The following is a 27,310-nucleotide window of genomic DNA, read 5'->3' as shown; positions in this document are numbered from 1 at the left end:
GGATTTCTTCTATTCAAAATTTGGTTTTCTACAGTAGGTTTACGACTTTTGCGACATACGTATTATACCGTCGCAAATGTATGTCGCAAAAGTCACAGTTTGTGACAGGCCAACCCTGCCGTCCGCCTGTCTCTAGCCATAAAGGTCAGTCGCTATGAAAATTCATATAGAAAAGGTTTCTAGCACTAGGGCTAATCTGAATAGTCTAAGTGAGCCGGAATCTTAATCGGACTACCACTTTAACCAAGGGCTAGATTAACTTCAAATGTAAACGTATTGTATATTTTACATACGGTAGTTTTTTTATCCGATTTGCTTAAAATTATAAATCTAGAGGTGTTTATGACCAGGAGGAGGTGTAACGCATATGGTGTGTTGGTCCATGTTTTACTGTAGCCCCCATATAGGCCAATCTCCCGATTTGACATCTTGGGCATCTAGAAACAGCAATATTCATCCGAAATCTAGAGCTATGTTAGGCCCAGAAAGAATTATGTCCAAAATTTACTTCTCGTCCTCTTTCGATAGTGTAAACGTTCTTATAAATCCAGAATCTGCTGTAGGTCCCATATGTAACAATTTTGTTTGTTTATAACTTGAACTACGGGAAGCGTACTATTCAAACCGATCTTCTTGATACAGTAGTATATAAGTTCATGAACGTAGGCCGGCCTACGACAAGTATATATGGTTAAGGCCATATATACTTATTTTTACTAATATATGAATTATTCTGTTTCATACCATTGATGGGCACCATAAGAGTATTTTTTTAATCAGTTCTTCCGTTTTGAAAAATCTTGATTATTAGAAATGTTAGTCCTAATTTCAAGTTTATAGATTAGCCCCTGCGCCTGGGGCTCAATAAATCAATATTTCTTGATAATTAACTCTTGTATTAACATCTGGTTTGTGAGTTATATATTTTATGTCTTAGAACTTAATATCATCACAAACTTGCTATACTGCTTTAATTGTCTGTTACACTTTTTAAAACAAATTAACTTAATATAAGAAATTAGAAGTAAAATGCAAAATAACAATTACGCTTACATCTAGATTAAGTATTTTATTTTTTTAATAAATAACATTAGAATTTGTAAAGATTTATGTATGCATATGTATAAGTGTCTGCCTGCTGGAACTGCTCTAACAACAAATCTTCAGTACTGAATTTTGTCTACCAACGAAAACAAAAACAAACAAAAAAAAACATGTGTCTGTTTCTTCGACGATTTAGAGTGTCAAAACTCCTTAACTCTTATCTCGATTTAAATTATATGGAATTTAATTTATTTTACAGAAATCATGTATAGACTTTACAATAGGAGCGCGACCATTAGAACGTTACATGCCCAAAAATCGTAATACATTTAAATATAAAGTATGGCGTATTGTCGTATCGACACCCTTCGAATACTTTATAATGATGCTTATTGTGTTCAATACTTTATTGCTGATGATGAAGGTAAGTAAAGACAAATATGAAAAAACTTTCCCCTGTCCCTCTGAATACAGTGAAACAAACAAACAAACACATCATAATATTTTGGATTTTCATAATGCATTCTTTATTTGATATCATGTTATTGTTTTTTACTTAACTTCAAATATAAGGTCTTTATTTTTTTTAAGAAGATTAGAAGATGCTTTCGCTATAAACTATTTATTAATTTTTTGTTGTTTTTTTTTTTAATTGCTTATTTTTGTTATTTAAAAAATCTGTAAGATTTGTTCATCTATGTAAAATTCTTGTTAAAAAAAATTGCATGAATTTTAAGATATCAATAAATGATGTATTTAAAATGATTTCACACCATTTAAAATTCATATATATGTATATTTCTTTCTTTTTTTTCTAAATATTAATTTTAAGTTAATTCTATACATTTTATAATTTTTTACATAAATTGATTATTTATTAAAATAAAATAAATAAATTCAATTTATTGTTTTATACTCGAATTAAATAATTCTCGAAGGTTTTATATATAGAGTATGTGACATCGACAATTTTCTATAAGCTCCATGCAGTAGCAAGAAGAGATGGTCCGAATAACAAAATTTTCGGCTTTCAACTGTCGAAAAGTTGTAAACATCATATATGTGTATAAAACCTAATAAATTTAAGAATTTCTTTCATACATATTTAAGAAAGAGAAGCTTTTCAAACATCTGAAAACAGGCATTAGAAAAATATTTGAATCCAACTCGTTTTCAAATGTTAACACCTTGCTAAACATAAGGATTATCATGTCCTTATGGAGCATATTGTTTATTTATTTATTTATTTACACGGCTAATAGCAGCCGGGACATTACAAAATATATTAAATATAATTCAATATTCCAAGTGGGCCAGAAGGGACCCTATAGGTCAGTAAGGACCACAGCTAGTCAAAAAGGACTCCCAAGCTAGTTATTCGAGATGGATCAGAAGGGACCCCCTTGAGTCAGTAAGAGCTCCGCAGTACTCAATAAGATTCAATATATATAAGCAGATGGGTCAGGAGGGACCCCATTGAACCAGACAAAGTTTAAAAAGTGCTACCATGGACGGTAAGGGCGCGAAAACAGGATAATTGAAGCAGTAATTGGATAAGCTGGATCAAAAAATTTTTTATAATGCAGCTGGAAATTTAGAAAGCAACACCCCCTTAGATCTACAAAGTGGTGCAGGGTATAATATAGTCGGCCCCGCCCGACTTTAGACTTTCCTTACTTGTTTACTTATGAAAGAGATCCCCTAGCATAAAATGGTTAGCATGCCCGCTTGTCATAAAAATTGTCATGATTTTCTTGTGGTACACGCAAAAACATAATTCGTTCCTCCCAAACGAAATTTTTGACAAACAAAGCTCGTTTCTCATTTGCTTTTCGCTGTAAGGAAGTTTATTTGGACGAAAAGTATATACTTTTTGTGATAAACGAACATTCTTTTCCAAGATGTAAAAACAATTTCATAAAGACTAAATCAAAACAAAAAAAAAAAAAAACAATATTTTCTGGCTAACATAATTGCATTTTCCCTCACATATTTCTGTCTTCCATGAATTTTTTTAGTTCTTATCACCATTTTCTTTAATACAAACATTTAGTACAAACATGTGTCGTTTTTATAAAATTTTTAAGTTTTACCTTTCGCCTGGACGGAGAATCGAACCGCGGGCCAATTTGTAGCAGGGCTACGTAGCTTTTATTGTCATCAATAGACAATAAGCGTTATAAGTTTTATTTACATATAGCATAGTTTACGGCGCCCACGAGCCGATTAAACAAATTTTTTGGTGAAAGTGTTAATTACTTATTAAGGGTAATTATGAGAAGGAAACTCCTAGGACTTTAAATTTTGGCGAACATAGAAAATAAAAGGGGTTTCCACAATTTGGGCAAATAATTGTGAAGGGTAATTAAGCGAGTAATAATGTTTATCATCTTTTCGTTTTGTATAAAATTTTCTTTCAATTTTTCTTACTATTTTTTTATTTATATTTTTATTATGTACATTTTCATTGTAATACATTCACACAACACACATAAATCAACATTTAACAAATATGAACATAAACATAAACATAACTCTTTTTCTACTTTAACTCCTTCTATATGTGGCATCAATTAAAAAATTATATATGTACTAATATATGCTAATATTTAAATAAAAATTACGCAAATTTTTACCTATTATACTAGTATCATAATCAAGGTGAGATGTATGAAAAATCGCTGAAATATATCAACATGGGATTTACGGGGATGTTCAGTGTTGAAACTGTACTGAAGATCATTGGATTCGGTGTTAAGGTAAGTGCATGAATGATTATTTGAATTTATATAATACATACAAATATACATTTATAAATATTTCCTTTAATACGGCGATTAAGAATTTTTAAAATAAAAACGCTGTAGAAGAAAATGCTGAAATTTACATTGTTATCCTTTTCAATTTTATTTTATCTTGTATACAAAATTAAGCCTTATTATATATACATATTGTATAATAAATAATTTAAGTGTATTTAAGCTTGCAAAATGTTGCATATAAACTGGTATAACATTCACTCTATATATGTATAATATATTTTTGATCTTCCGGCTTTCAAGCGATTTATTTTTGGGGGCTACAATATTCGATAATGTTTCTTTTACTGGATTTTTTCTTTACGACATAGTTTCCGATACAAAGATAGATTATAACAATTCAAGTATTGTTGTTGGATCTTTAGGTTGACTTTGAGTAATTGAAAGTTTTTTGAAAAATTTTAATCAAGAATTATTATTAAATTTTACATTTTATGTGCTTATATTAAATGCCCAGCAAAGAAAAAAAACGTACCCAATAAGCAAAGAAAAAAGTTAATTAAAAAAATGAATTCTGATTTAAGTTAAATTTTATTATTTTTTGAAATACTCCACAGTCCAATGAATTTTCCTTATCCTAAGTATGTTTCAAAAAAATTAATAAACGAAACGTTGGTGTAAAATTCATTGAACATACATAACATATAAGTTCAATGTGAACTACACGCAGAGAAGGAATATGATCACCTCAACCATGTTACGAGAGCAAAATGTTAGTTTTGGCCGAAGTCAGACATATGCTTTTTGAGAAAATAACATGGTTGCCGCAAACATGTTACATGTTCTCCGTCCAAAAATAACATTTTGCTCTCGAAACATTTTTGAGGTGATCAAATTCCTTCTCTGGGTGTAAGCAAAAGACAATTTTCGTAAGATTAAAAAAAACAGTAAGAATGAACTACTGTATCGATCAAATGGTCATGATTTGGCGCCAATGATTGTTTTTTTTATTTTAGTTTAGTTTTTCTTCTATGAGATGGTTTAATTACATACACTCAAAAAAAAGTTTACTTGGATCCAAAGATTTTGATCTTCCCTTAAGGATTTTGGTATTGATTCCGAGCCAAAGATACGGCTTCTTTAAAATAAATAAATTTTTTAGCGACATATCTGGCTTTAAATCTAGGATCAATAAAATTAAAATTAACATACAGATCTCATTCAGCAAATGTTCATTCTCTTTTCGCGGTTTATTAATAACTAAAGGTACTCACGTACAAACAAATACCAATTTAAAAATCCAAATTATAACCGACACTTCAAATTAAAAAAAAAAAAATTATTAGTTCTAAAAAAAAATGTTGAACCTAAGACGTTAAATCCTCAAAATAAATCTTAGCCTATATTTAAAGTATTTTTATCTTAAATCTAAAGTTTCAATATTTCAGTTAATTTAAAAACAATTTCTTTAAATCAAAAATGTGTTTCGTTACTTTAATGAAAATTAGTCTTAGTTCAAAAACATGCCACTTTTACGGAAGGACGCAAATTTACAAAATTTGTGTCCTACATTTAATGAACAAATGTTTGAAGCAAAGATTATAAACTTTATTTTAATTAAAATTTCATTATTTTAAAGAAAATTGTCCTTAATATTTTGTAAATTTCACATCCTAAAATTAAGGTTGCGTAATCTTTAATATCACGTAAATATCTCTACTTAGACCAATATAGGTCCATTGTAATTCCTCGATGTAATCTTTACATCTTCTTCCTTCCGATGCGGTCCCCTTTGGAACTCTCCGTTTTCTTTAAAAGAAATCTTGAGAACAACTAACCAGAGGCCCTGATGAATGTACGTATGTTCTTTAAGTTGGACTCCCGCGGATCAGACAGGGCCTGAAAGAAAAAGGAGCCCAGTATCTTGTTCATTCTAAAGGATAATGCTGGACACTGGCAGAGGAAGTGGTACGAGTCTTCCGTAACTTCCGGGTCCAGGCACCATCTACATATCATCATCTTTAAGGCCTATTCTTAGCAAGTGTTTCCCAAGTGTGTTATCTCCGGTTATGATGTCAATCATCATTAAAGTTTCGCAGTTCCTACGGTTCTTTTCGTCCCAGTTCAACTTGGTTTGCTCGCAACCATCCGAAGTGACACAACGTCATCGCTATAGTTCATCATATTTGACCTCTATCCTGTAATGATAAGAATATAGTGGAGGAAAAACATCCGATAGGACATTATTCGTTCCACGAGCGCCCTCCTTAGCCAGCTTATCCGCTTCTCCATTTCCTATTATCCCACAGTGCCCAGGTACCCAGCACAGAGTTATAAAGGGTGGTTAAAATTTCAAGCGTCGATGTTGATTTTGAATAAAACACTAACTATTTAGGAAATTATTGTAATTTTACTTTAATATGATATATTGGTATTACTCAATTACGTGTGGAACAAAATATCGGCCAAATGGGCGCCGCGATCTAAGTGGCACACCTTCATCCGATGGTCCAAATTTTCGATGACGATGAGGCATAATGGAGGTTCTATGCCGTTAATGTGCCGAATTATCTCATCCTTTAGCTCTTGAATTGTTGCTGGCTTATCGACGTACACCTTTCCTTTCAAATAACCCCAAAGAAAAAAGTCCAACGGTGTCAAATCACATGATCTTGGCGGCCAATTGACATCGCCATTACGTGAGATTTGTTGCGCAAAAGAGCCATTGTTTCATTAGCTGTGTGGCAAGTGGCACCGTACTGCTGAAACCACATATCGTCCACATCCATATCTTCCAATTCGGACCATAAAAAGTTCGTTATCATCTCACGATAGCGAACACCATTCACAGTAACTGCCTGACCGGCCTCATTTTGGAAAAATACGGCCCGATGATGACGCCAGGCCATAAACCGCACCAAACAGTCACTCTTTGCGGGTGCATTGGTTTTTCGACAATCACTCTTGGATTCTCATTCGCCCAAATGCGGCAATTTTGTTTATTGACGAATCCACTGAGGTGAAAATGTGCCTCATCACTGAAGAGGATTTTCTTTGAAAATTGATCATCCACTGTTGCCATTTCTTGGAACCATTTAACACGTTGTTGGATTGTGTATCTCTCCATGGTTCAAATTGAGTAAGTCTGAAATAGAGAAATATCAAATAAAATTCCGAAAAAAAAACTTGGCGTTTAGGTTCACATTCAACATCGGCCCTTACAATTTAACCACCCTTTATTATGCTGTTCAGTGAGAAACTTGACAGCGGCTGACTACCTTAGACCTTATGTATGTCAGCACTGCACAATGCTTTTAAAGCTGCTTGACTGTCGATTAGGAAACTGATATCGCTTCTGAATAACGACCTACATAACTGGTAGTTAGAAATTTAAAATTTTCAGTAAATTTTCGTTATTTTAACAATTCATTAAGGAAGTGTCATAAAATTTAAAAAAATAAAAAATTTCTTAACTCTTTTGACATTTATCTCTATTTAAAGACGTTTTGAATAAAACTAGCAAATATTTTATGGCGAATTCCGCCTCTACCGAGAAATGGATCAGTACAATTTTCAAATATTTTTTTTATTTCCATTAGTTTGTCTTTGTCTTTGCTGTATACAGTAAAATTCCGAAAATTTATAATTAATATTAATATTTATATTTATATTAATTTATATAAACTGCGAAAAACAAATGTTTTTTATATATATGTAATATTAAATTAACTTCTTGTGAAGTGAAGTCCATTTTTGGAAAAGTATTTTTGGATGTACAAATTGTTTTTTGCTGGGTAACAATAATTATTAAAAAAAAACTTACAAATTATTAAAACCTTCAATGTATGCCACCCACTATTTATGGAAGAAATTATTATATGTTCACATCATAATATCATAATGTTTTTTTGCTGATTCAACGAATTCAATTTTGTGGAATTTTGTGCGATTAATGAGGGCTTGTGTTAAGGTTTCTTTTGCAAAAGCATTTATGAAAAATCCAAAAAAAAAATGACCCTTATACTTATTTTGATTTTTGTTTTCCCTCTTTCATGTCAAAAAAATCCTAAATTTATTTTTATTTTATAGGCTTATGATGAGCCACCACATTACAAACCAATAAGAGGCCGCATAAATTTGACTTTAACGCTTTTCTTCTGTTTGGAAACACTCATGAAAGTGATAGCATTTGGTATAAAGGTAGGTGGAGCAAATAGAGATGTGCGCAAACGTAAGGATATTGGGAATATTGAAGTTTAAAATCGAATTTTTGAATAATCGATAAAAAGTCAATAATCCACTTTCAGACTTTGAAAAATATTTTAAATTTGATTTTTTGTTTTTTTTTTTTTGTTTTTTTTTTTTTTTGTTAATTTTGGGAAATCGTCTTTCTGATTTTCTCCTTTTATAAAGGTCGATATATGGTGTGGTAACACTAAACAAATGAAATAATATAAAATAAAAATCGATGTATTGATATTTGGAAAGCTCGATTTGCCGACTTGTTAATGTTTTAAAAAACTCATTACGGGAAAATTCGCTAATATTTAGAAGTCGAGTTTTAACATATCACTCCATTATGATGCTACATTAACTGAAAGTGTTCATTTGAATTAATCTCCATCTTCGATAAATATTGAACTGTTCATTGAGATATGTGTTATGATCGTTTTGGAGATGAGGAACGCAGAGCCCAAGTATTTAAGTACAATTTACCTGCTTGAGTATGCAATCATGACCGTGAGTATGTACTCATGACAGAAGATTACCTAATATCATAGGTTAGGTTAGGTATAGTGGCAGCCAGATATTTAAGGGTCACTTAGACTACTCAGTCCATTGTGATACCACAGTGGTGAATTTCTCACGGCTAATAGCAGCCGGGACTTATTACAAAATATATCTTTATACCCACCACCATAGAATGGTGATGGCGGTATAAGTTTGTCATTCCATGTGTAACATATCGAAATATCGATTTCTGACTATATAAAGTATATATATTCTTGTTCAGGGAGAAATTCTAAGACGATATAAGCATATCCGTCTGTCTGTCCGTTGTAATCACGCTACAGCCTTCAATAATGGCGCTATCGACCTGAAATTTGGCACAGATTCGTTTTTTTGTTTGCAGGCAGGTCAATTTCGAAGATGGGCTATATCGGTCCAAGTTTTGATATAGTCCCCATATCAACCGACTTCCCGATTTGGGGTCTTGGGCTTATAAAAACCGTAATTTGCCTGAAATTGAAAATCTAGAGATATTCTAGGACCATACAGAGGTGTACCGAAAACGGTCCGTATCGGTCCATGTTTTGGTATAGCCCCCATATAGACCGATCTCCCGATTTTTCTTCTTGGGCGTCTAGAAACTGTATTAGCCGATTTGCTTGAAATTCGAAATCTAGAGGTATTTTGGTACCACAAATAAGTGTGCCGAAATTGGGGTGTATCGGTCCATTTTTTGGTATAACCTCCATATAGACCCATCTCCCGATTTTACTTCTTGGGCGTCTAGAGACTATATTTTCTAGCCGATTTGCTTGAAATTGAAAATATGGAGGTATTTTAAGATCACAAATAGGTGTGTCGCAAATGGTGCCTATTGGTCGATGTTTTGGTAAAGCCCACATATAGATCGATCTCCCGACTTTATTTCTTGGGCTTCCAGAATCCGTAGTTTTTATCCAATTTGTCGGAAATTAAAAATCTAGAGGTATCTTAGGACCATAAAGAGGTGAGTCGAAAATGGTCCGTATCGGTCCACGTTTTGGTATAGCCCCTATATAGACTGATCTCCCCATTTTTCTACTTGGGCTTCTAGAATTCGTAGTTTTCACCCAATTCGTCTAAGAGTGGAATTCTAGAGGTATTTGAGGAACATATAGATGTGGTGAGTATTGGTCCATGTTTTGGTAGAGCCCCCATATAGACCTAACTTCCGAATTTATTTCTACGACTTCTGGAATCCGGCTTACCAAAAATAGGTCTGCCGAATATGGTGTGTGTCGACCCATGTTTTAGTATAGCCTCCACATAGACCGATCTACCGATTTAAATCCTTGGGCTTCAAGAAACCGTTGTTTTTATCCGATTTGGACAAAAATGTAAATATACTAGAATTTTAGACCTTCAAAAATCTGTATCGCATTTATTTTTACCGGTCCATTTGGTAAGGCATCGATATAGACCGATTTAACTTCTTGAGTGTACACCCAAAGAAAAAATATTTTCCTCCGGAATGAAATTTTAGACAAACGAAATTCCCCGTTCGTATAAAGTATTTTCGTTTAGAGCAAACTAATCCGAATTTTTGATAAGCGATTCAATGACTGTTTCTAAAATTTGTGTCAAAAGAAAACTTTGCTTGTCTAAATGTTCGTTCCTCAGAAAAGAAAACACTTTTTCCAGGGTATAGCAGGCGCACTGATCATGAAAATTGCTTGAAACTGAAAGCACAATTTCCAGATTTTACTACTCGTAATCATTTAAATAATGACGGTAAAAATCTACAGATTTAAGATTTTAAACCAAGGCGGTATTTCATCATATACACAATATGTTTATGATTTCTCTAAAACTCAAATAAAAGGGGTTCTCATAAATCCAGAATCTGGTCTTCATAGGTAGAATCTTTAAAGTTTTTCTTCGGGAAGCGTACTGGTTGAACTGATTTGCTTGGGAGAAGATGTGTCATCAAACCCCCTAAAATTCTAAATATTGTCAAGTCAACCGCTACGACGAAGAGTTTTCAAACTAAAATATTAAATTTGATTCATGGTATTGGGTATTTAAGATTCGGCCGGGCCGAACTTACTGCTGTATATACTTGTTTTTAATTCAATTAAATATAATTCTATATTCGAAATGGGTCAGAAGGGACGCTATAGGTCAGTAAGGACTACAGCGGGTCAGAAAGGACTTCCAAGCTAGGTATTCGAGATGGGTCAGTAGGGACCCCGTTGAGTCAATAAGGGCTCCGCGGTACAACATATATAAACAGATGGGTCAGAAAGGACCCCATTGAACCAGACACAGTTTAAAGAGTGCTCGATTCTATGTTAAACTCAATTGCAAGGGACCTCCTTTTTGTAGCCGAGTCCGAACGTTAGGTTAGGTTATGTGGCAGCCTGATGTATCAGGCTCACTTAGACTATTCAGTCCATTGTGATACGACAGAGGTGAACTTCTCTCTTATCACTGAGTGCTGCCCGATTCCATGTTAAGCTCAATGACAAGGGACCTCCTTTTTATAGCCGAGTCCGAACGGCGTTCCACATTCCAATGAAATGTCACCAGCATTACTGAGGTAGGATAACCACCATAGAATGGTTATGGGATTATTATAAGTTTGTCATTCCGTTTGTAACACATCGAAATATCGATTTCCAACTATTTCAGGGAGAAACTGTAAGACGATATAAGCATGACCGTCTGTCTGTCTGTTGTAATCACGCTACAGTCTTCAATAATAGCGTTATCGTCCTGAAATTTAGCACAGATTCAGTCTACCGTATTTCCCCAACTCTGGTGTACGTTTATATGGGAGCTATATATATAATCTGAACCGATTTTGACTAAATTTTACACACATAGTTAGAATAATAATTCTGCAATCTCTGCAAAATTTTATGTAAATGGGAGTATAACTTTGGCCCCCGTGGTCATATGAGTGTAAATCGGGCGAAAGATATATATGGGAGTTATATCTAAATCTGAACCGATTTCAATCAAATTTGGCAAACTTACCGATACTATTAAACGTACTCATTGTGCAAAATTTGAAGCAAGTCAGGGTAAAACTCTGGCTTTTGAGGCCATATAAGTCCAAATCGGACGAAAAATATATGTGGGAGCTATATCTAAATCCAAACCGATTTTAACCAAATTTGGCACACATAGCGACACCGTTAAACGTACATCTCGTGCAAAATTTGAAGCAATTCAGGCCAAAACTCTGGCTTTTGAAGAACATCGGTTGATAAACACGCCAATTATGACCAGATCGGGGATAAATATATATGACAGCTATATCTAATGGTGTTTTCTTTTCTGAATAAAGTGATTTGCCTTCATTTTGTTTGTACAGAATGCCCATTTTTAAAATGTTACCAGCAACCTAAAAAAATGCTATCATTTCAGCGGGCAGAAAAGAATTCAAAGAAGGAGACAGGGCAATCGCAGCACTCTCGTTTGTTGGCAGTGCTGAAAATGCCCGTAAGTTGCCTCTATGCGTGGCGCTATTTTCACAACAAAATTCGAAGCCCTTTCGCACTTTTGCCTGTTTTTTTTAGAAAAGAACCTAAAAAGTACATTTTCCGGGTAAAATACAAAAAAAGTGCGCATTTTTTACAAGAAAAGAAAGCGCCATAAATCTGAATCGATTTTTTTTTCAAAATCAATAGCGATTGTCTTTGTTCCAAAAAACGACCCTATGCCAAATTTGAGGACGATCGGAATTAAACTGCGACCTGTACTTTGCGACCAAAAATACATGAACAGACGGACGGACAGACAGACAGACAGACGGACATAGCTAAATCGACTCAGAATTTAATTCTAAGACAATCGGTATACTAAACGATGGGTCTCAGACTTTTCCTTCTTGGCGTTACATGCAAATGCACAAACTTATTATACCCTATACCACAGTACAGAGAACGAAGCCGCCGAGTCGCACCGCCGATTTTAGCCGCCGTCGACTAGTTTTTACCTGTCGAAGACGTCGCCGAATTTGTCGACTCATCTCGACTCAAAGTTAGCCGCCAATTAATCAAAAATATTGATTTGAATCAGAAAAAATATTAATAATGGTTGCATTTTTTGTCAAAATGTTTAACTTTCCACCCAAAATCCGTCAAAATGTTTAACTTTCCACCCAAAATCCGTCAGTATCAAGTATTTTTGTATTTATTGAGTTTGGTTCCTGCACGACAAAACTCAAGGTCCTATAATTTACAGTACAGGCATTTGATTGTATGCGAACAGATTTATATCATAACAAAATTTAATAAAATTAATTTAACTAAAACGAAATTTAAAATTATCGTTTAGATAGATAAATGAGTGACACATGAGGTAAAAAGAATTGATTGTTTGCTACGAAAATAAAAAGCATAAATAAATAAATAAAATATCAAAATTGAAAGTTAACTTAAACAGGGTCAATTAATAAAAGTTTCTGGAGATTATATGAATCTTATTGCCAATTAAAATACAATTAAAATACAAAATATAATTATGATAAGTACAATGAAAAGAAGTGAACGGATAGTGTAGTTTACTTATTATTGTGGAACATGTCAATATTAAAGAAAATATATAAAAAGTTTGCTTTTGAATTGTGCTCTGCTTGTAATTGCTATAATAATTTTGCAAAAATTTGGGTCAGAACATTTGAATTATGTGTAAATGTGATTGTAAGATAAGTTGTACAACTAATCTCATTACCATTCAGATAACATCAAATTGATTGTAATTTTCCGCCGTCGATAAGACAAATTTCTATCGGCTTAGCCATCAAGCCGCCGCCGCCGGAGGTAAAAAATTAGTGTTAGCCGCCGCCGACAAAAATGGGTCGGCTTCATTCTCTGCCACAGTAGTGGTGAAGGGTATAAAAATCAGAGCACATCCCAGCAAAAAAAAAAAACTTCAGCAGTAAGAGTTTAGTTGCGCTTTTTGGTATACAATAAAGTAGGCAATGCATCCACACTGAATGAATCGGTGGCAATAACGTAAACGAGTAATCAAACTAGTTTCTGATCAGTCGTTTACGTTATTGCAACCAATTCATGCAGTATAGATGCATGAAAGGTAGTGCTGTTTTACTTCGCGCCAATAATGCTATACTCAAAATTTTATACGAGTATCAGTTCTGAGCAATATTTCTATTGAAATGATCAATTATATCAGCGCAATGTAGAATCTGCTTTAAATCGGGACATCGCCCACATAAATCAGCGCTGATTCGGTGGTTTGGTAAGCAGTTGCTACTGCCTCTCTCTCTCTCTCTCTCTGCTGTAATTCTGCTGAAATAGTGCTCCATTTTTTGCTGGGATGTTTTGTAGCTAATTGTATTTACAATATGTCTAAAGGCAATAGATACAACATGGCATTAAGAGAACAACAAACACAAACGTGCTGGCCTACAGACCACAATATCATAAGGCGATGTTGGTTGGTTTGCTAATTAATTCCTGGATCTTCTATTCCCACGAAATTCATCAAAAGTTTTTATAGATAGGTTTAGATAGATACTATAAATTTTATCAAACTATTTATTACATTAATATTTAAAATATATTTACAGCTCGTCGAGAAGGATATACATATGAAAATTTCAGCAATGGTTTTAAATAAAAATTAAAATACTTACACAAAACATTACTTAGTAACACAATATTTAAATATCTATAAAATTTAAAGAATATAAACTAATTTTTTTTTATGTCACACCCTTCATTTTAGAATTTCTTTAAAGATCCCTGGAACATCTTTGATTTAATCACAGTCTTGGGCAGTATAGTCGATGCACTATGGATGGAATTTGGGGTAAATATTGTTATAATTATCATTTCTAGTTTTGTCTAAAATAATATGCTGTGGCTAAAAACATGTTTGTATAAACTTAGGTATTGTTTGATATAACAAACAAAATAAAAAAGGACAATTTAAGATCAAACATCAGAAAAAGATAATATCTATTGAAATCAAAAAAAAAAAAAAAAGTGAAAAATACACTATCACAGGAGATGAGTTCAATTATGTTGCTTTTAAAGGTTTAACTTTAATTTACATATATACGTTTGTATATTATTTTTTTTTTTTAAATCACACACTTACACCACAAATGAAAAGAAAGTTTCGCTTAAAACAAAGTATTTTCATTATTTGATATTTAAACATGGCCAAATGTTTTGAAATGTAATTGTGTTTGTTGAGGGTTCTTTTACATATTATTTAACATATAAATAATAAATATATATTTATCACCAATTTCTTTGTGAGATGATTATGATAATGATGATGATGATAATGATAATGACACACGAAAAATTGCATTAACTTAATGGAGCTTAAGCTTAATTTTTTTCTAAGGATTTGAATAGGTTCATATTTCTTATATTGCAATATATATATATAAATACTTACTTAAACAATATATATAAATAGAGAAATACATTACATATATAAACCAAAAATTATATATAACATACATTTATATTAATTTATTAACAAAAAATTAAATGGAATCATATATACACTTGTTAATGAATCAAGATTTATTACTGCTACATATCAGCCAATATTTATATTGTATTGAAATTATATTGAAATATACTTATATACATATTTATATGCTCATTTATAATCATAAGCCATTTTTCGAATATTATTAATCTCATATATTTCTTTTTTTAATTTTCCTTTTTTTCATATAAATTATTATGTGTGTACGATTGACAAAAAAAATTGAACAACCCATTACGATTAAAAAAAACACTTTACGAAAATGGGGTCTGAATATCGCAAAACAAAAAAAAAAAAATCTGATAAAAATATGCAAATACCACAATATAAACTGAAACACCCTACAACACATCACCTGTAAAAACACTCATGGACACAACAATCTCCAATGCCACCAACACTAACCAATTTCAATTACCACCACCACCTCAATCACCCCTACACCTTTCAAAATTTGTAAATGAAATTTGCCAATTTGACAACACAAAAAAAATGAAAAAAAAAATATTTTGCCTTTTATAAACCCCACCGCCCTGCTACTTTTTCTCTCTTTGAATCGCCATTAAAATTTTGATTATAATCTCCATTCGATAAATGGAATCAAATCAAAATTGTTCTCTTCTACAACATGAAAATCTATCAAATTCATCATCAACAACAAAATCCATCAACCACGAATAAACAAACAAAATCTCATCATCACCACCACCACCACGAACTCTATATTTTCTGAACAAAACTCTCAACTCTACAACAACAGCACGATGTAAGTACTAAATTCACACAAATTTTAAAAATGAAATTCGTAATTTTACAAAAAAAAAAAAAAATCAACAAATATCCAAAAACACTTTTTCTCGTTTATCTATTGCTCCTTCTGTATTTCGAGCTATATCGGCCTAAAATCTATCTCTCTCACTCACTATCTAACTATCTATCAAACCACCTCATTTACATATCTCTTATATGCCAAACTCAATTGATGTGTGTATTGAATGTTATCCTTATTTGTATGTATAGGTTGTCTATATTTTTTTTTTTATTTGTTATTAACTAACCCCCAATTATTTGTAAATGCATTGCTATGGATATTAAGGAGATATCTTCCAAATTAAAATGACTTAGTTTATAATTTGGCCCACGAAATTGTATACAACATTGTCGTTGTTAATGTTGTCTCCCCAAAAAAAAATGTTTAGTTTTGATGTTCTATTTTATTTATTCGCCAAATATGTATATTTTATTCTATTAGTATTATTTAATTAAGAACTTGTGAGAATTTTGGTCAAAAAATAAAACGATTACTGTCTAATACCATAAATTCCCATACAACCATAAGTATTTGCCAGTTGATTGTTTCGTCTTTCGCTAAGGTGTCGCTACCAGTGTTACCAGAATATTTCTGGCTCTTGTTCCCAAATTTGTAACTTTTCGTTCACAAAAATATCGAATTAAAATTAAAATTCCTAACAAAAATTCCCAATAGAGTTTGGACAAGTTTCCGACAAAATCCGCAATAATTTACAAACTGAAAATAGATATAAAATTTTTGTCATACTAGCGTGCATGTTTCAATAAAATCCAGATTTCGAAATACAAGAACAGGAGACCAGTGATCATCTTCCAAATGCTCGGGCTTCGATGTGAGGAGGAGGAGGAGTGAGGAGACGCTGGATGTACTATTGGACACACATTTTCCTGGAAATCAGACGGTTGAACCATGTTCTGGCGGTGCCACAGTGGTTCAACGGTCATCTCCTATCGAGGAAATTGTATCGGAATCTAGAATAAAATGGGCGTTAAATAGCTTTTGGCCATTCAAATCCCCCGGACCTGATGGAATTACTCCGTCGGATTTACAAGCAGTGACTGAAAGAATTATCCCGTGGTTGACGGTGATATATAAAGGATGTATAAACTTAGCATATATACCAGAAAAGTGGAGGGAAACAAAAGTCGTTTTCATACCGAAAGCGGCAAAAGACTCTCACTTGAGTGCGAAACATTTCCGACCAATCAGCTTATCCTCATTCCTACTCAAGACTCTGGAGAGGATGATCGCTATTTATCTTAGAACTAGCGTCGTTTCAAGTTTGCTCTCGAAACGACAGCATGTATACTCGAAGGGCAGGCCTACTGAGACTGCATTTATTGAAAGCTCACTATCTGTCACCGTGGTGCAATGGTTAGCATGCCCGCCTTGCATACAAAAGGTCGTGGGTTCGATTCCTGCTACGACCGAACACCAAAAAGTTTTTCAGCGGTGGATTATCCCACCTCAGTGATGCTGGTGACATTTCTGAGGGTTTCAAAGCTTCTCTAAGTGGTTTCACTGGAATGTGGAACGCCGTTCGGACTCGGCTATAAAAAGGAGGTCCCTTGTCATTGAGCTTAACATGGAATCGGGCAGCACTCAGTGATAAGAGAGAAGTTCACCACTGTGGTATCACAATGGACTGAATAGTCTAAGTGAGCCTAATACATCGGGCTGCCACATAACCTAACCTATCTGTCAATGAATACACAATCGTGGCGTTTCTAGACATCGAGGGGGCATTCAATAACGTCCATCCGAGCTCGATATTATATGGACTGGGAACTCTGAATGTTGATCCAGGTATACTTAGGCTGCTAGACGAACTGCTAATGAAGAGACGTATTTCATCCACACTAGGACAAGCAAACATACAAAGGTATGTGATCAGAGGCTCTCCCCAAGGAGGAGTTCTATCACCTCTTCTTTGGAATGTTGCTATAAAAAACCTTCTGGTTTCCCTAGAAAAAGAAAGGATAAAAGTGGTGGCATACACAGATGATGTGGCTCTAGCAGTCAGGGGAAAATTCACATCCACAATCAGAGATGTTATATAGAGAGCCCTCCGGAGGACCGAGAAATGGGCGAAAGTGAATGGTCTTGGAGTAAATCCTGCCAAGACAGAATTAGTCATGTACTGCACAGTACCAACACCATGTACCAAATTTCAGCCGGATCGGATGAAATTTGCTTCTCTTAGAGGCTCCGCAAGCCAAATCGGGGGATCGGTTGATATGGGAGCTATGTATAATTATGGACCGATGTCGACCAATTTTTGCATGGTTGTTAGAGACCATATACTAACACCATGTGCTAAATTTCAGCCGGATCAGATGAAATTTGGTTCGCTTAGAGGCTCCGCAAGCCAAATCGAGGGATTGGTTTATATGGGGGCTATATGTAATTATGGACCGATGTGGACCAATTTTTGCATGGTTGTTAGAGACCATATATTAACACCATGCACCAAATTTCAGCCGGATCGGATGAAATTTGCTTCTCTTAGAGGCTCCGCAAGCCAAATCGGGGGATCGGTTTACATGGGGGCTATATATAATTATGGACAGATGTGGACCAATTTTTGCATGATTGTTAGAGACCATATACTAACACCATGTACTAAATTTCAGCCGGATCGGATGAAATAGGCTTCTCTTAGAGCAATCGCAACCCAAATTTGGGGGTCCGTTTATATGGGGGCTATACGTAAAAGTGGACCGATATGGACCAATTTTTGCACGGTTGTTAGAGGTCATATACTAACACCACGTACCAAATTTCAGCTGGATCGGATGAAATTTGCTTCTCTTAGAGCAATCGCAAGCCAAATTTGGGGGTCCGTTTATATGGGGGCTACACGTAAAAGTGGATAGCTTGTTTCGTTCGGAAGTTAGCGTGATTTCAACAGACGGACGGACGGATGGACATGCTCAGATCGACTCAGAATTTCACCACGACCCAGAATATATATACTTTATGGGGTCTTAGAGCAATATTTCGGTGTGTTACAAACGGAATGACAAAGTTAATATACCACCATCCTATGGTGCAGGGTATAAAAAGTGGGGACTAAAACCGCAAATTGTGCATTGGTTATACACGGCAGTGGTTAGGCCTATAATGCTATATGGTGTTGTAGTCTGGTGGCCGGCACTTCAGTACAATATTCACCTAATACGGATACCTGGTCATAGGAACATACCGGGGAACTGGGAAGCAGAGGAGTTAGCAAGGCTAGGAACAACCTTACATATTACAGGGGAACTAGAATCTGTTGGTATGTCTCTGGCAATCTGCAAGCTCTTACTGCGTGAGTAGGCTGTCATGATGGCAAATGTTTGTAAAATTTTGACGAAATTCTCTCTGGGAATAAAATGTTGACAATTGTTTTTCCAAGGAATAAAAATTTTGACAAAATTGTGTATAGGAACAAAATTTAAAAAAAAAATTCTCTAGCAATAAAGTTTTGACAAAATTTTCCCTAAGAATAAAATGTTGATAAAATTTTCCCTAAGAATAAAATTTTGAAAAATTCTATGTATATCGAAATACAATTTTGACAAAATTCTCCCTGGGAATAAAATGTTCACAAATTTTTTCCTAGGAATAAAATTTGGACAAAATTTTCTATAGAAATAATATTTGTGGCACATCTGAGTGTTTCAAAGCATTTCTAAATGGTGAAACTCCGTTCGCATTCGGCTATAAACGAGGTCCCTTTTCATTGAGCTAAACATAGAATACGAGAGAAGTTTACCATATACTAACACCATGTACCAAATTTCAGCCGGATCGGATGAAATTTGCTTCTCTTAGAGGCTCCGCAAGCCAAATCGGGGGATCGGTTTATATGGGGACTATATATAATTATGAAACGATGTGGACCAATTTTTGCATGGTTGTTAGAGACCATATACTAACACCATGTACCAAATTTCAGCCGGATCGAATGGAATTTGCTTCTCTTAGAGGATTCGCAAGCCAAATTTGGGAGTCCGTTTATATGGGGGCTATACGTAAAAGTGGACCGATATGGCCCATTTGCAATACCGTCTGACCTACATCAATAACAACTACTTGTGCCAAGTTTCAAGTCAACAGCTTATTTCGTTCGGAATTTAGCGTGATTTCAACAGACGGACGGACGGACGGACATGCTCAGATCGACTCAAAATTTCACCACGACCCAGAATATATATACTTTATGGGGTCTTACAGCAATATTTCGATGTATTACAAACGGAATGACAAAGTTAATATACCCCCCATCCTATGGAGGAGGGTATAAAAAGTATATTTATATGTTGCCTTGGTACTTTTCCCACTGAGTCCATTATTGCTGTAAGGGAATTATCAGTATATTGTTTAATATACGAAATAATTTAGCTCTTCACCAATTTTGTATCAACAAATTTGTCAATGTCGATGGAATAAGTGTGTTTACTTAGCAAGGAGAAAAATATAACTTTCTGTTCTAGGTTCATGACCATGTTTGTTTAATACTGGATCTTATAATAAACCCTTACTGTCTAAAGTCTTTTAAACTGGAGCCTCCCCCCCCAGTATGTATTGTCTTATGGACTTTTCTGATTTGTATGGGAATTCAAGCAGACTAATAATTCTCACAAATTCTTAGATTTTTATTTTTAATTTTACAAAATCAAAAGTTTTACACAAAACCAATGCACCTAACATAACCAAACATAATCATCATCAACATATTCGAAGAATTGACATCATTCAAAAAACCAAAAAAAAAGAGAAAAATTCAACCATACATTTAAACATTTTAAACAATTAAAGAAAATCAACAGAAACCCAAAAACACTAATTGAAAATACAATTTCAAACAAAAACAAAACTCTTTTAGAATATCTCAATGTTGAGTTTCTTTCAAAACAAACAAACAAAACAATTATCTGATTATTTCTAGTAAACTTGGAATGCTCTTTTTCAGTATAGTTATATTACAAAAAAAGCTATTGTTTTTAACCAGTAGAAAGAAAACATCAAGCAAAAAAAAAAATGACAAAAACAAAAAAAAAAACGAGAAAAAATGTAAACCCATCTAAAAAAAAGGTTTATAATTTGTTTTTTTTTACGATATTTTTAAATATTTTTAATTTTCGTTATATAATTTATTTAAACAAGATTTATAATTATTTTATTTATATTTTAGTTTATTTAAACAAGATTTATAATTATTTAATTTATATTTTATATTTAAATTATATTTATCTGATTTTTATTTTTAAGGAATAAGTGATACAATTTTAATTTTATTTATTACTTTTTTTCTTGTGTTCTTAAATTTTTTTATTAATTAATCTCTACACACTTTTTACCACCACTGATCTATTTAATACCAAAAAAACTTTCTTGTTTTTCTTTTCCTGCGTTTTATTTGTGTTACCACACAATTCAACAAACACCTACCTTAACCAAAAAAATATCCAACACCACAATTACCACGAAATCCACCACAACCTCCATTATCCAACAACAAATTGACACTGTTTGAAAAACAAAACTATATGAAATATTTCTCAACTGCAACTATTAAAAAAAAAATAAAAACAATCATATATGAATTTATAAATTTTTTCCTTTTAACTATTAAACTCGAAAACGTTCGAATATGTTTGGCAAATCTTTTGAAATTCAATTTAAAAACCCAAAAAAAAAAAAAATAAACAACACTCATCGTTACCCGAAACACATCATTGAATGTTACACTGAACCAAAATCAAATCAAACAAAAAATACTCTGGCAAATATTCATCATCTCTGTCTGTTTAAAACACCAACCAACCAACCAATCAACTACACCACCTACAAAATCTCTACAACAATTGAAACTGAAATATGCAACAATATAACATCTTCAAATGACCTAAAAACAAATGCCTGCCAATGAACAAAAATATACAAAAATTTCTAAAAAATCGAATGAATGACTTTGACAAAAATAAAACCAAACAAACCCGATACTAAAAAATCCAAACAAACCACACAACATCATACTATAAAAAAAAAAAAACAAACTAAACTACCACAAACTCTAAAAAAAAAAACACCAGCAAACTCCTCCAGTTATAGAATACCATTACACCTACAACCACTATATCAGTTCCAATCACACCGCAAGGCAATTTACAGTCCATATCGACCATCAGCAAACTTTAACTGTAAGTAAAAAACAATCAATTACCAATGAATCTATTGAATTTTTATTAAAAATAATTTACCAAAAAAAAAGAAATACATTCGAAAAAAAATTACTTAAAATATTTTTGATTAAGTAATTCAGAAAAAAATATAATAAATTCAAATTCAAGTAAATTATGTAAAATTTGAAATCACCAGAAATTTTAGGTATCATCTGAGATTTCATCTACTCTTTATTCCTGATTAGTTGCATTTGAAGAAAACTTCTTTTCCTTTTGGCTTTAAATATTTGGGAGTTTCTTGCGTTTCCCATTTCTTATTTATTTTGAATATTGCAAAAAAAAACACATCTATTGTTTGCCAGAAGTAAAAAATTTAATTACACCTCTGTCCCTGTTTGAAAATCTCTTTGTAATGGCTTTATTTCACTTCACTCAGTTATCACACTTTCTCTCTTATGCTATGCCGATATAAAAAAAAAAAAAACAACCACTAACTTTTTGAAAAACATTTTTTTATATATTATTTATTTCTATCACATATTTAAATATTCTATCTTGGTCCTTCAAAAGAAAAAGGATTATATTCACTGTTTGTCTGATATTTATTACAAGCACCAAATTTAATTTTTTGCCCTCACCCCAAAGCAAAGTAGCTTCGAATTGCATACATTCTACAATTTCTTAACGAAACTAAGGCATGTTTGATATAAACCCAAAAAAATATTAATAAGTAAAATCACTTTTCTCTTGAATTTTCTAACAAATCCTTAACGCAAAGTATTTTTAAACTGAACCCCAGTATGTATTGCCCTATGAACTTTATCGATTTGTATGAGAATCCACTCTTTTTAATTTTTTTTTCTGTTTCTATTTCTAACACCAATCACTTTTTACAAATATAAATACACTATAATCCAGTTATAATTTCATTATATATATTTTATAATTTTGTATTAAATAGTTTTTTTCTTTTTATTTTCCTGAGTTTTCAATTTGCGAAAAAAAGAAAAATATCAAATAAATGAAAATAATGATACAAAATGATGGGTTAACATAATTATGTAAAACTACAAGAAAAAAAAAAACAACTAAACAACATATGATGAATACTTGAAAAGTGTAAATCGTTGATATATATATTAGTGTAGTAGTTGTAAAGTGCCACCATATTTCAAATTAGTTGAAAAGAAAATCTATGTAAATTGGAATTTACCCTAAATTAGCTATATGAACATGTTAGGATAAAATATCCTTAAGTTTGAAAATAATGATATACGTACCGATTTTCTACAATGCATGATCTTAAGAGCAATGTCGGCTATGAACTATGAACACAATACCTAATAAAAAGAAAGTAACGGCTCCACGAAATAACGCCCAATAAATTAAAGCCCCCAAACGTATATGAAATAAGTCCTCAAAATTGGGGTCTATTTCTCACTGAAATAAATCCCCATTTTACGATTTGAAATGAAGTCATAAAATATTACTAAAAACCCTTCGAATATATATATGAAATATTGCACCAATTGTTTTAATAGGAAACAGATAATAATTCCTAATTAAAAAAATAAGATGTTATTTATAACAAAAATTTATTGAAATTCATCCAAATAATCTGAATCGCCGGCAAGGTGACTTAAAATTGTCTTCTAAATTGCATGTTAGTCCATATGGAGTCTTTGATAGAAAAAAGGCAGACAAAACATCATTTTAATTCTTGATTGGTTTATATAGACGAGCTTTTACACAGAATAAATGGAAATTTAATTTAATTGTTCAATTTTTAGAGGTTTCATAGTGCGTACCAATGACGAAATTCTTCCTTCTCATATAATGAACTAAAAGTAAAGAAGTAAATCATTACCGACAAATCATTACTAAAATATTTTAATTTTTATACCCACCACCATAAAATGGTGACGGTTTGTCATTCCGTTTATAACACATCGAAATATCGATTTCCGACTATGTAAAGTATATATATTCTTGATCAGGGAGAAATTCTAAGACGATATAAGCACGTCCGTCTGTCCGTCTGTCTGTCTGTCTGTTGTAATCACGCAACAACCTTCAATAATGGCGCTATCGTCCCGAAATTTGGCACAGATTAGTTTTTTGTTTGCAGGCAAGTCAAGTTCGAAGATCGGTCCAAGTTTTGATATAGTCCCCATATAAACCGACCTCCCGATTTGGGGTCTTGGGCCTATACAAACCGTAGTTTTTATCAGATTTGCCTGAAATTGGGAATCTAGAGGTATTTTGGGACCATAAAGAGGTGTGTCGAAAAAGGTCCGTATCGGTCCATGTTTTAGTATAGCCCCCATATAGACCGATCTCCCGATTTTGCTTCTTAGGCGTCTAGAAACAGTATTTTCTATCCGATTTGTCTGAAATTGAAAATCTAGAGGTATTTTAGGACCATAAGGAGGTGTGTCGAAAATCGTTCGTATCGGTCCATGTTTTGATATAGCCCCCATATAGACCGATCTCCCGATTTTGCTTCTTGGGCGCCTAGAAACTATATTTACCATCCGATTTGCCTGAAATTGGAAATCTAGAGGTATTGTGGGACTATAAAAAGGTGTGTCGAAAATAGTCCATATCGATCCATGTTTTGGTATAGCCCCCATATAGACCGATCTCCCGATTTTGCTTCTTATGCGTCTAGAAACAGTATTTTCTATCCGATTTGTATGTAATTGAAAATCTAAAGGTATTTTGGGACCAAAAAGAGGTGTGTCGAAAATGGTCCGCATCGGTTCATGTTTTGATATAGCCCCCATATAAACCAACCTCCCGATTTGGAGTCTTGGGCCTATAAAAACCGTAGTTTTTATCCAATTTGCCTGAAATTGGAAATATAGAGGTATTTGAGGACCATAAAAAGATGTGCCGAAAATGGTGTTTTGGTATAGTCCCCATATAGACCGATATCCCGATTTTGCTTTTAGGGCTTCTGGAAACTATATTTACCATCCGATTTGCCTGAAATTCTTGAGCTACAATATTTATTACATGATTTGCCTGAAATTCGAAATCTAGAGGTATTTTTAGACCACAAATAAGAGTGCCGAAATTGAGGTATATCGGTCCATTTTTGGTATAACCCCCATATAGACTGATCTCTCGATTTTTACTTCTTGGGCTTGTAGAGACTATATTTTCTGGCCGATTTGTTTGAAATTGAAAATCTGGAGGTATTCTAAGATCACAAATATGTGAGTAGCAAATAGTGCCTATCGGTCCATGTTTTGGTATAGCCCCCATATACACCGATCTCCCGGCTTTATTTCTTGGGCTTCTAGAATCCGTAGTTTTTATCCGATTTGCTGGAAATTTGTAATCTATAATAAAATTTTAGACAAACGAAATTTCTTTTTTTATAAAGTGTTTTTGTTTATTCAAAGATTGTCTCTAAAATTGGTGTCACAAGAAAACTTTGCTTGTCTAAAATTAAGTTTCTCAAAAAAGAAAACACTTCTTTCAGGGTATAGCAGGCGCATTGATCATGAAAATTGCTTCAAACTGAAAGTAAAAGTTCCAGATTTTACTCATCGTATTTGGGAGCCACCGTGGTGCAATGGTTAGCATGCCCGCCTTGCATACACAAGGTCGTGGGTTCGATTCCTGCTACGACCGAACACCAAAAAGTTTTTCAGCGGTGGATTATCCCACCTCAGTAATGCTGGTGACATTTCTGAGGGTTTCAAAGCTTCTCTAAGTGGTTTCACTGCAATGTGGAACGCCGTTCGGACTCGGCTATAAAAAGGAGGTCCCTTGTCATTGAGCTTAACATGGAATCGGGCAGCACTCAGTGATAAGAGAGAAGTTCACCAATGTGGTATCACAATGGACTGAATAGTCTAAGTGAGCCTGATACATCGGGCTGCCACCTAACCTAACCTAACCTAACCTACTCATCGTATTTAAATAAATGCGGAACAATTTACAGATTTAAGATTTTAAATCAAGGCGTAATTTCAACATATACACGATATGTTTATATTTTCTCTAAAACTCAAACAAAATTGGTTCTCATAAATCCAGAATCTTATGTGGTCTTCATAGGTAGAATCTTTAAAGTTTGTCTTCGGGAGCTGGCTCGTTTGGGAGAAGATTTGTCATCAAACCCCCTACAATTCTATATATTATCAAGTAACCCATTACGACGAAGAGTTTTCATAGTAAACTATTATACTTGATTCATGGTGGTGGGTATTTAAAATTCGGCCCGGCCGAATTTACTGCTTTTATACTTGGTTTTTAATAAGTTGTATATCCATAGGAGAAAGATTTTAAATCCGACAGAAGGCCGCCCACTTATACTATTTTGGCCCACTATCCATAGGGCAAAGGTTTGAATCTCTACCCAGCGACGTCCACCCTTATCGATTTAGGGTGGTATGCGTTAACCCTTTCACTACCAAAATAAACCTAATGTTAAAAACTTAAATGTTTTTCTGTTTTTACTAGTACTAGCAGCATGTAAAATAAAAATTATCATTTTGAGATCCTACCTCAATTACTTCAAAAGCTATATGAGCTTGTTCTGAAAACTTGATTCTTGAATTGTGACCAAATGGCCTTACGAAAATAAGCTTATTATGGCTGGCTTATAATATCTTTCAAAGTGTGAGAAAAAATACAAAAAAGCACCCAAAAAAGTATCAGCTATAGTTTTTGTATAAACGTAAATTTGCCAGAAACATACAGTAGAAAAATTGTCTCAAATTTTCATATTTTTCGTTTATTATTAAAGAAAATTATAAAAATGTATTTTAGTGCTCATCAATATGGAAAATAATTATAAATTATTTAGATTAAAGCGTCTACTTTAAAATAACAGGTTGGCTGATAAGTCCCCGGTCTAACAAAGAAAAACACATTTTTTTTTTGTCAAAATTCGTTTTTATTATTCAACATAGTTCCCTTCAAGAGCGTTACAACGATTATAACGACCTTCCAATTTTTTGATACCATTTTGGTAGTACTCCTTCGGTTTTGCCCCAAAATAGCCCTCAGTTTCGGCGATCACTTCTTCATTGCAGCCAAATTTTTTCCCTGCGAGCATCCTTTTAAGGTCTGAGAACAAGAAAAAGTCGCTGGGGGCCAGATCTGGAGAATACGGTGGGTGGGGAAGCAATTCGAAACCCAGTTCATGAATTTTTGTCATCGTTCTCAATGACTTGTGGCACGGTGCGTTGTCTTGGTGGAACAACACTTTTTTCTTCTTCATATTGGGCCGTTTTGCCGCGATTTCGACCTTCAAA

At 33.4% G+C, this 27,310-nt stretch overlaps 1 protein-coding gene across 1 annotated transcript in view; it reads left to right on the top strand.

Annotated features, from left to right (window-relative positions):
• Positions 1-27,310, top strand: part of cac (calcium voltage-gated channel subunit cacophony) — a 289,864-nt gene that overhangs the window by 130,517 nt on the left and 132,037 nt on the right. Inside the window, exons 16-18 of the mRNA XM_075299357.1 lie at positions 1,304-1,468; positions 3,693-3,803; positions 14,271-14,354. Coding sequence (XP_075155472.1) covers positions 1,304-1,468; positions 3,693-3,803; positions 14,271-14,354 — 360 coding nt within the window. The remainder of the gene's footprint in view (positions 1-1,303; positions 1,469-3,692; positions 3,804-14,270; positions 14,355-27,310) is intronic.

The sequence above is a fragment of the Haematobia irritans genome, chromosome 3, assembly GCF_050003625.1.
Source record: "Haematobia irritans isolate KBUSLIRL chromosome 3, ASM5000362v1, whole genome shotgun sequence".
Lineage (NCBI taxonomy): Eukaryota > Metazoa > Arthropoda > Insecta > Diptera > Muscidae > Haematobia > Haematobia irritans.
The sequence above is the reverse complement of the archived record's forward strand: the minus strand, read 5'-3'. Positions and strand labels throughout refer to the sequence as shown.